Source organism: Hippopotamus amphibius, chromosome 4, assembly GCF_030028045.1.
Source record: "Hippopotamus amphibius kiboko isolate mHipAmp2 chromosome 4, mHipAmp2.hap2, whole genome shotgun sequence".
NCBI lineage: Eukaryota > Metazoa > Chordata > Mammalia > Artiodactyla > Hippopotamidae > Hippopotamus > Hippopotamus amphibius.
Window position 1 is genome coordinate 185,787,204 of NC_080189.1, and position 10,826 is coordinate 185,798,029.

The window sequence follows — 10,826 nt, forward strand, 5'->3', positions numbered from 1 at the left end:
AGCTTATAAAACCATGGAACAGTAATCTTCAACTTCCATAAAAATCAAAATATCTTTCAATTCTAACCTTGCAAATTGGAATGGTGTAAAACAAAGGTCAGTCCCTTAACCACCTCCCCGTCCTCAGCAACAACCCTGTTTCATCCAGATCTGGGAAGCCACACCGCTGCCCAGGCCACGGCTCCAACCGCTCGCTTATTTGGCTCTCGCTCTATTAGCGTCAAGTATGTTTTCACATTTCCGGGTGGACTCAGTGCATTTTTACAGTCGTAACAGAAATTTTACACAAAATACGTGTCTGTAAGAACGGGAGTTTCTGTAATCACCTCGACAGAACTAAAAATTGAAAGACTCTTTGTTAAGTAGTAATCGTTTTCCAGCGAACACACTGGAACCTCATTAGGAACACCTGCTTTTGGCTACGCTCTGCTCAGCAAGGAGGTCACAGTTTGTCAACACTGGAAAGGATTCCACAAACGGCAACCTGACGTGAGGCTCATTTTGAGCAAAGCAGTGACGGCGGAGGACGACGACGAGGACGAGGAGACCCCGCCCCCCGAGATCGTTTTCAGGGGGCCCCGGAGTTACGAACTAATTTGGTGTTTTCCTCTTTAGAAAACTGGTGGACGGGAGAGGCCAGTCAAGCTAGGCTTGCAGGCCGGGCGCCGGGGAGCAAGCGAGGCGGGCGGTTGAGCCACGATCGCCGCGGCCACGCACACCAGGGCTTCGGCGGATAAAAGGCGGCACCTGGGACTAAAGACCCAGGCCCTCCAACCTTCGCCCTCTGCCCAGGCCTGCGGGAGTGGGGAGGAAAAGCAACTTCTTCCTCAAGACTCGACGACGGGCGTCCCTAAGGAACAAAAGGGCAGAGCGGAGCCTCCGATAGTTCCCCACGGGAACTCGTGGGGGAACGCGGCCCCGGGATCCGCTACGCCGCGGCCCGGGCGGCGGTGGGGGGAGGGGGGACAACAGCCATCTTCCCCAGACGCCCAAACCGACAAAGCGCGGCGCAGCGGCCCAGCTCCGCCGCTGCGGCCCGCCCACTCTCGCGAGACCGCGAAGGCCTCTGGGAAAAGCGGGGGAGGGGAGAGCAAGAGAAGGAAGCAGGGACGCGGAGCTGGGGGCGGGCTGAGGCGGCGAGTGGAGACTCAGGAAGCAGAAGGGGCGGGGAAAGACGCGACTGACGCGGCATGCGGGCCAATGAAGAGCGAGCTCCGATGGACCGCCAGCCAATGGACTGTGCGACCTGGCGCGGGGGGCGGGCACTGGGGCCGAGGGTAGCTTGAGCGCGGCGGCGGCGTTGTTCAGTCACAGCGAGAACATTCCAGAGGTGAGTCCGGTGGAGGGGCGGTAGCCCCGCGCCCTGTCCGCCGTCCTCCCCGCCCCCTCGACCCCCGCGGGCCGCTGGCTGGCGGGGAAGGCGCCCCGACGCCCGCGGCTCACTGCGCCGTGTCTCCGCGCCAGGTCGCCAGGCCCCGGGCGCTGAAGGGTGTGGACCCCGGACGTCGCTGGGACAGCCCCTCCCCGCTGCTCGGCGGCGCCTGGCCCGGCCGCTGCTCGTTGTGCTGCCTCCGCCGCCGCTCCTCGGACTCGGGTTCGCGCGCGCCTCACTTCATCCCAGTCCCGGGCGAGCAGCGTTGGGTTTATGTCTTTATTTGACGAAAACGGTGAGTCGGCGGGCGGGCGCGGGCCGCCGGGGAGATGGCGGCCGCACAAGATGGCGGCGCGCCGCGTGACCCGCGAGTGAGAGTGTGTGTGTGTGTGTGTGTGTGTGTGTGTGTGTGTGTGAGCGCGCGCGTGTGGCGCAGTTCGTGCGGCGGGCGGGCGCCGCGTCCCCTCCCCTCCCGTCCCCTCCCCGCACCCTCCCCCGCCTCCACCCCACCCCCACCGCGGCCTCGCGGGCGCGCGCCGCGCGGGCCCGCCGCCGCCCGGGGCTGACTCAGGCCTAATTGCTGCATTTCTGAGTCATCGCCGCCGCGGGGCGGGGGCGGCCGGGCCGGCGCCCCTCGGCCGCTTTCGTTTCCCCGGCCCGGCCCCGCGGAGGGAGGCCCGGGCGGCGCGCGTGGCCGGCGGGCTGCGGGCGGCGTTGCGCCTCCGCCGCGCCCGCCTCGCGGGTGCAGGCGGGTCAGCCCTGACGGCCCCGGGGGGGACGGGCGCGAAGGTTGGGAGTGTGTGTGCGCGGAGAAGAGGAAGGGCTGGGCGGGCGGGCGTCCGCGCACGCTCCGGCCAGCGAGGCCGCGTTCCGCGGGCGTGGAGACGGGCGTGCTGCTCTGAGGGCAGCGTTCGCTGCCGCGGGCGCGCCTCGGCCATGAAGGACACGTCCGCGGCCTGCCGGCGGGAAGTGATGCATCCGAGAAGTTCGTTGATCCCGCAGGCCCGGCGTGGGAGAGGCGAGGTCTGGGTTCCTTTTTCAGTGGTGGTTCACCTACGGTCCTTCCACGGATGCCGACCGTTGACGCGATGACTGGTCTGATGACCCGAAGCAGCTGAAGTCCCGTAGTTCGTTGTTGCCGTCTGGCATCTCCCAAAGTCACGTCTTCGTCAAAATGGAGGCCTTTTATGTTGCTACAGGTGTCTCCTGTTACGTGAGCCCATTAGCTGGTCTTTGCACGAACGCAGGTGTTTGTAACGTAGGAGAGTTAGGCGTAATTAAACGGAACGAACAGGGAGGTGTTTCAAATGCAGGCATCAGATTAAACGTGGGGGATTTGTTTTCTCTCCTCTCTTTCAGAGCTGTTGCGCAGCCATTGGTACCTGTATTGGGGAAACATAGCATACAAGCAAGAAGCTTACAGCCTCAGTGGCGAAAAATTTTTCATGTCAGAGACCGAGAACTCTTGCAGTCGTTTATGTCATCCCTTCTTCTCCAGACAGAGGATACCAAAAAGTTGCAATCAAAGATCTCTTCATCTTATTGATAAAGCCACTAATAAGCCAAAATGTCTGTCAACGTCAACCGCAGCGTGTCAGACCAGTTCTATCGCTACAAGATGCCCCGTCTGATTGCCAAGGTAATACTAATCTTCATTTTAGTAACAAATCCTAAGCTTTTTTCATGGGTTATTACAAGATTGCTTTTCCCAGGGTAGACACTGCAAAATTAAACTTCTTGCCTCCTCTAGGTTGAGGGCAAAGGAAATGGAATCAAGACAGTTATAGTCAACATGGTTGACGTAGCCAAAGCGCTTAATCGGCCTCCAACGTGTAAGTAAGGCCTTCTGAAAGAAGTCTGAAAAGGCATTTTATTGACATAATTGTGATAATATCTGGTCTGCAAATTTTGCCTGAATTGAATGTTAATTAGCTTCTGGGTTGAATGGAAATTTGGACTTGAAACTGATGTATTAGTTGTTAGTACATAAAAGTACCTGGGCGTTTTATGTTTTAACCAAGCAATTTAAACCTATAGAGTGATATTTATATAAACGAAGGTGAGTAGCCAAAGATTAATTAGTTAACTGTAATGAATTAGACTTTTTTCCCCCCAAATAGATCCCACCAAATATTTTGGTTGTGAACTGGGAGCACAGACCCAGTTTGATGTTAAGAATGACCGTTACATTGTCAATGGATCTCATGAGGCGAATAAGCTGCAAGACATGTTGGATGGATTCATTAAAAAATTTGTTCTCTGTCCTGAGTGTGAGAATCCTGAAACAGATCTGGTGAGTGCTTTTGAGGTTTGTCAATAAAAGAAGAAAACTGTTTCTAGGGTGTCACCAAATCAAGTTCCCGAGAAGGCAGAGCGGAGTTAAAATGGAAATGAAGCGCAAAAATCTCAAATTTTGCAGATGTTTCCATACTGATTTTATGTAAAAAAATTCTTTTGATGTTAGGCTGGTGTTTTAGGTGTCTTTTGATGGTCACTTTCACACTTTGTTCTTCACAGAGTACTTATCATGTATTATGGATGACGTATTTATTTATTTTTTTTTGGCAGCATGTCAATCCAAAGAAGCAAACAATAGGTAATTCTTGTAAAGCCTGTGGCTATCGAGGCATGCTTGACACACATCATAAACTCTGCACGTTCATTCTCAAAAACCCACCTGGTAAGTGCTAAATGATAACTTGTAAAATCTTAACAGGAAGCAACTGATTGTAGGAAGCAGTGGTAGTTTCTTTGTTGTTACAAAACTGGAATAAGGTGACCCTTGAACACCTGCACGGGTGAAAATTTGCCTATAACAATAGGGTCAGCCATCTGCATCCAAGGATCACACAACCATGGGAAGTGTAATACTGTATGTGTTTATTGGAAAAAATCTCCATGTAAATGGACCTATGTGGTTTAAACCTGCATTGTGCAAAGATCAACTGTTTAAAAAATTCCTAGTCTTTGTGCCTTTTTTTTTTCTTTTAATTTGCTTATTTATTGGCTGCATTGGGTCTTTGCTGCACACAGGCTCCCTAGTTGTGGCGAGCAGGGGCTACTCTTCGTTGTGGTGCGCAGGCTCATTGCAGTGGCTTGTTGCAGAACGCAGGATTCAGTAGTTGGCGGCACATGGGCTGAATAGTCGTGGCTTGCAGGCTCTAGAGCACAAACTCAGTAGTTGTAGTTCATGGGCTTAGTTGCTCCTTGGCATGTGGGCTCTTCCTGGAGCAGGGATTGAACCCACGTCCCCTGCGTTGGCAGGCGGATTCTTAATCGCTGCACCACCTAGGAAGTCCCATGTTCTTCTGAACTTAGAACTTTTTTGATAAATGTGCTGTTTCATGTACTGTTAAAGGGGAAATATAGGCTGCCAAGTAAACTACCATATTCTCAATTTTCAAGGCATATCTTAGGATGTATGACATAGTAAAACAAATCGTGATGGGATCCTAGTAAAGGATCTACTTCTGGAATACTGTTTTGTAAATGGAGGTCTTGCCTTACTAAGCCAAAGTGGCTTTAGAGCATGCAGGCAACACTCTGTGGCAGATGCTCAAAACTGTCTGACACAATTTGAGCTTGCTATAGCAAGAAAGTCTAACCTATTCCGGTGTTCTCTTCTCCATGAGACAAGCCGTTATATAGACTTAAACAGTGTTCTAGCAATTGCCTAAAGTGCAATTGAGAAATACTCTTGTTCAAGAGGGATGGAAGGAGAGGGTCATGAGTGCCAACCTTGCCTGGTTTTCAGAGGTATCACCATTTGGTCTTAATTTTACCCAATAGTTAGTACCGCTGATTCTTAGAGAGATTCCATTCTTAGCTTGAGTTGCTTACCTATGAAATACAGTGGATGAATTTGATTTGTGAGTCCTTTTAGAATAGCATGGGGCGGGGGGCAGGGTTTCAAAGCAAAATGGCAAGGTTTTAAATGTTCATGGTAAGCAGTAAGGTGTAATGCAAGTCACTGTGCTAAACTTTCTTTTTTGTCTCTGTAGAGAATAGTGACAGTGGTACAGGAAAGAAGGAAAAGGAAAAGAAAAATAGAAAGGGCAAAGACAAGGAAAATGGCTCCGTGTCCAGCAGTGAGACACCACCACCACCACCACCACCAAATGAAATCAGTCCTCCTCCACATGCTATGGTGAGTGCAAGGTTGATGGGTGTGGTGGGCACTAAAATTGTGTAAAATGTGACCTTTGGTTGAGGTGGACAGAATAAACTGCTCTTCAGTGAACAATACACCAGTATTTTGGGTTCCAGGTGCTATTGGTTGATTAAGGTGAATGCAAATTTATTAGGAAATTGATGTTAAGTTGACTAGAAATCTGGAATGTGTTTTTTTTACACCTTTAAGGTCTCTTTTTGGCCAAATGTTTTTGTTTTTAAAAAAAAGGAGGAAGAGGAAGATGATGACTGGGGGGAGGATACAACAGAGGAAGCTCAAAGGCGCAGAATGGATGAAATCAGTGACCATGCAAAAGTTTTAACCCTCAGTGATGATTTGGAAAGGACTATTGAAGAGCGTGTCAATATCCTGTTTGATTTTGTTAAGGTAAAAAATTTGCTTCAAGAGCAGTTAAACATTTTGTTGATTAGTAAATCAGCTTCTACTCAGCCTTGAGCTTTTGTTAGGTATTTGTTACTTTACGCTGGGTACTTGGCAAATAGTTTGTTGTTGCTATTGTTGGGTTTTTTGTTGTGGTTTGTTTTTGTTTTTGATGTGGTTTTTTGTTGGGTTTTTTCATGCTGTTTTTTGAAATACTCAGATAAAAGTCTTAACCCTTTTACTTTTTCTGTCCAAATATTTTTTCAAGGGTAGTTCCAGGCACTGTCTTTGGCAGGTATTATTTAGAAGTCATAGAACCTTCTTGAATGGGAAAAGTTGATGAAAGCAGGGACTGTGGTGTCTCTATAGCAAAATATGCCTCCATCTCACTGAATTGCTTCCTTTTATTTGCAGAAAAAGAAAGAAGAGGGTATTATTGACTCATCTGACAAAGAAATTGTAGCTGAAGCAGAAAGACTGGATGTAAAAGCCATGGGCCCTCTTGTTTTAACTGAAGTTCTTTTTAATGAGAAGATTAGAGAACAAATTAAGAAATACAGGCGCCATTTCTTACGAGTAAGCAAATCCTTTTAAATTGATAAGTAAGATTTATAGCTGTGTGACCTTGGAAACATTGCTTTAACCCTTTGTTTAATTTGTTCTGTCATCCTGAAAATGGAGATAACTGACCTACCTTAAGTGTGGGAGTATCTGGAAAATGTTTCCTGTAGTGCCTTAACACATGAAGTAAATTAGAGATCTTGAAGCATTGAGTTCTTTTAATGACTGTTGTAGGGCCATGGCTTCAAGGAATAATCTTAAGGCAATGAATATGTTTAGAACATATATTAGAATTGTCAACTTGGAACATATAAGAACGCTTGTTAATGCCCAGATGTCTATTTGCAGTTTTGTCACAACAACAAAAAAGCTCAGCGGTACCTTCTTCATGGTTTGGAGTGTGTGGTAGCAATGCATCAAGCTCAGCTCATCTCTAAGATTCCACACATCTTGAAGGAGATGTATGATGCAGACCTTTTGGAAGAAGAAGTCATCATTAGCTGGTCAGAAAAGGTGAGGAATAATATGTAAATGGTTCTGCAAGATTAGAAGTATTGGGGGGTTTTGGAAGAAGTTATCTTCTAATAGTCTACATGCTTGACAGGTATAATCTGCAGAGTGATTCCCACCACGGTAGCTTTCTAGTAAGGTTTCTAAAAAAAACCTTACACTCTGATGCTTTTTGCTAAATACATTTATTCTGTTTAGGGTTCAAGATTAGGATGTGACCCAGTCCTCTCAGAGATCGGTATGGGCAATTATATAAATAACTCATTGTTATAAATTCCTCAAACTAAGAAAATTTTACTGAATATTTTTTAGGCCTCTAAGAAATATGTCTCAAAAGAACTTGCCAAAGAGATTCGTGTCAAAGCAGAACCTTTCATAAAATGGTTGAAGGAAGCAGAGGAAGAATCTTCCGGTGGTGAAGAAGACGATGAAGATGAGAATATTGAGGTAAATGCTAGGGAGGTTGTTAAATGCAATGGGTGGGTGTTTGAGAACTATAAAACGCCAATATTGGGTATTTCCAAATTAAAAACTTTTAGATGCAATGAAATACAGCCTCTTAATTTGGAAAGTAATCACATTAATAGAAAAGGTGCTGGAAATCTCTCCTACCCCCAGACATTGATTCCAAATAAACACTGAATTCCCAAAGGGAGAGTTTATTTAACCTGAGTATAGGGTGCTGATTGTCGATAATAATAAGATACTGTTGGGCTGTGGAGGATTAAATAACTGAGTTTTTACATATTCAAAAATTTCCATGAAGAACAATGATTGTTTCTAGGTAGTTTTTCTCCTTTGTTGACCATTGACTTATTACTGTTTTTATAAGCAGATTTACTGGGATAAAGGTTTGCAATAAAAAAAATCTTTGTTTTATCAGGTGGTGTATTCAAAGACTGCCAGTGTACCGAAAGTTGAAGCTGTAAAGTCTGACAACAAGGATGATGACATTGATATTGATGCCATTTAAAGGGGTGGGTGCAGCCCAGCTTAATGCTGAGAACGTTTTTGCATCATCAACCAGAAGTGCAACATGTATGTGCAAAAGCTAAAATGGCTTAACATCATGCTACACTTTCTACTAAAAATGTATTGCTGTGAGTGGTCTGTATTTAAACCCAACAAGACATCTAGGGAGTCCATACACACATCAGTGAGCAGATGTAGTTTGCTTATTTATAGCATGTTTCCTTTTGAAAAATTAGTGGTGGACACATTTGGATCACATTTATACAGTTATAAAAATAAAGATTTGATTTTGGTCATTCTTCAGATTTTTGGCTCTGAATGACTTAAGTAAGCTGAGATAATTGGCTCCCTTAAAAAATGTTGCGCCATCATTTAACCTGATAGGATTATTGGAGCCTGTTAGATACTGTTAGGTGCTGAGGCTATAAAGAGGTCTTCAGCAGAATGTGAACGTAAATTTACTTATAAATACCTTACTCAGTCATTTAGAAGTATAGTACTTTTAAGTCTTATCTCCAGTCCCTCCAGTTGGCATCTGGTAATGTATATTCTTCCCATGCCAAGGTGGACTGATAATCAAATGACAGTGCAACACCTTTATCTTACTAAGAATTTAAAATGACCTGAGTGTCCTATAAATAATTTTAAGAACAGGTTTTGAAACTTGAATTGTGGTTTTGTGTTTTTGGGGGTTTTTTCTGGGTTTTTGTTTTGTTTTTTTAATCTATACTTGCCCCAAATTGTAGTCTTTGAAGTCATGTGCATTGCGCGTTGGATGAGCCAGGGGAGTTATTACATTAACATATAAGCATTTTATTATGCATATGTAGCTGTTGCTTTATACTGAGAGAAAGCAAACTTTGGTTAGTGATTAAATAGTAAGCTCTACAATTTTATTTGGGGGAAGCAGGGAAATGTGCACTTAATCCCTAGCAGAGGCTGAGCTTAATTTTTCAGCATTTACTCAATTCAAATTACAATTTCAAAGTAACACACTGTATCTTTTGTTCAGTGTGGATTTTTTTTCCCCTGATACTATGGTTCTTTGATGACTTATGCATTTGGACACATAGTGTATACTGTTTAGGTTTTCGTTGTTATCTTGCCAAAATAAGTGTTAACTATGTCGTGGTCCCCCCCCCGCAAATGTCTTATTTTTTAGAAAAGCTAAAAGCATACTTCTAAGTCAGAGCCTATGTTTTGGTATAAAGACTTGGGGTGGGTTTTTTTTTTTTCCTCACATTGAATGTATTGAGATACCCAAGAAGTCTGTGATGATGGCAACTGAAAGCAGGTGACTAGGGCCTTGACCGCAGCCCATCCTGGAAATAGATTAGGAAATAACTTCCGTGTGAGTTGCTTCCCCAATTTGCTGATCTAAACTCAATAAAAGGGCTTATGACCACATCTGAGAAATCATCTTGAAGATACAAATTTATACAAAGTACACTGTGAGAATCAAACATGCATGGAATGAATTTTGTTTGGAGCACTGGCTTAAATCATTCAGGCTTCTCAGTGATGCATCTCCCAGATAACAATGAGACCTTAACAAGTGTGTGTGTATTTTTTTCACATTGAAATTATACAAACATTTGGTATAATAAAGTCTCATTAGCTTGATATTTTAAGAAATTAAGCCCTGGCAGTCTTACTGGAGGTACAAATTGGTCTCCAGCTTCCTTTTTTGATAGATTTTGATGAGATTGAAGGAGAGCCATATACCTACCAGGAAGGAATGTGCTTTGTCACACCAAAGAGAAGAGGTTTTTGCAAATTCACATCTCACCTAGATTTCAGATTTTTTGCCATTATCTGAAATTCTTTAGGGGGTATCAAGTTGCATTCAGCATACCAATTATCAAGCTAATGAGGTTCTGTTATAGGAGGGTTTTTTTTCCCTTTTGCTTCCTTTTGTTTTTGGTGGTTTTTTTTTAATTTGAAGGAAAACTTTCATAGCTTCTAAACACTAAAGAGGAAATTTTGGCTTAGACCAGTATTCAGTCTAGTGCCAAACTCACAGTGGAATTCAAATCCACATAGTAAGGAATTCATTCATAGTGGCTATCATAATAGAGTGATCTTTCACTTTGCTCTGTTCAACTGTCTTAAAACTTCCTGTTTGAAACAGCTATGTTACTTGATTAAAACGATGTTAAAATTATTTTTTGTCTCTGCTTTAATATTAAATTAACCTAAATTTTTGTTTATAAAATTGGAGCATTGAAATCTCCTCTTTTGTAGCTGTTGCTTTAAATTCGTGTTGTGTGTTTCCTTCTGCATTTGCCCGTTACAGTGGCATTCCTTACATCTTGTGTTCTTATTCTGTAACTCAAGTTGATTACAAACTAAGAGGGTCTTCATCTGATTTCTTAAAATCTTGCCTGGGTGCTAATTAGGGACTTACGGTTAAATAATTGGCTATATGGTGTTTATCTTTAGTTAAGGAGTGTTTTTAAAGTTCTTGTCAAGGTTAATGAACTTACAAGGTACTGTTGGGTCCTAAAGGTTTGGGAGGTGGCGGGGCGTGTTATCTGAAATTCAGTGTTTCCAACTTTTGGCTGTTAGGATTGCTTTCCACTGTTCACTCCAGTGTGCAAGCCTTTGACCTGGACATGACAGAAACAAAAGCTGGCCTTCCCAAGAGTGGAAAGCACAGGGTACTGGTGTGAATGAGCCTTCTGCATTTTATATCTGTTAGGTCAATCCTTATGGTAACCCTGAGGTGTAGTTACTGTTATCCCAAGATCACTTACCTAGTCTGGCTCATGAGTCTGTTTTGCACTGCTTAGATAACATGTTTAAAACCCAAACAAAAAAATTCTGCTGGAATCTACTTAGAATTTATTTTTTACAAAA

The 10,826-nt window shown here is 44.4% G+C and overlaps 1 protein-coding gene and 1 non-coding gene across 2 annotated transcripts; both read left to right on the forward strand.

Annotated features, from left to right (window-relative positions):
• Positions 1-1,455: 1,455 nt before the first annotated feature.
• On the forward strand, positions 1,456-10,200 carry EIF5 (eukaryotic translation initiation factor 5). Its single transcript, XM_057731852.1, has 11 exons — positions 1,456-1,667; positions 2,732-3,011; positions 3,123-3,204; positions 3,493-3,665; positions 3,941-4,052; positions 5,374-5,519; positions 5,772-5,930; positions 6,339-6,500; positions 6,834-6,998; positions 7,308-7,442; positions 7,879-10,200. The coding sequence occupies exons 2-11, from the start codon at positions 2,940-2,942 to the stop codon at positions 7,966-7,968; spliced, it is 1,296 nt and encodes a 431-aa protein (XP_057587835.1). The 5' UTR covers positions 1,456-1,667; positions 2,732-2,939; the 3' UTR covers positions 7,969-10,200.
• Positions 4,906-5,031, forward strand: LOC130852862 (small nucleolar RNA SNORA28). The gene has a single exon (XR_009053566.1). It is a non-coding gene; the product is annotated as a small nucleolar RNA SNORA28 (small nucleolar RNA).
• Positions 10,201-10,826: the final 626 nt, after the last annotated feature.

Coding starts and splice junctions, on each gene's coding strand:
- EIF5 (XM_057731852.1), top strand. CDS start 2,940: ATGTCTGTCAACGTCAACCGCAGCGTGTCAGACCAGTTCTATCGCTAC. Junction 6,999..7,307: donor TCATTAGCTGGTCAGAAAAG/GTGAGGAATAAT, acceptor AATATTTTTTAG/GCCTCTAAGAAATATGTCTC. Junction 7,443..7,878: donor ATGAAGATGAGAATATTGAG/GTAAATGCTAGG, acceptor TTGTTTTATCAG/GTGGTGTATTCAAAGACTGC.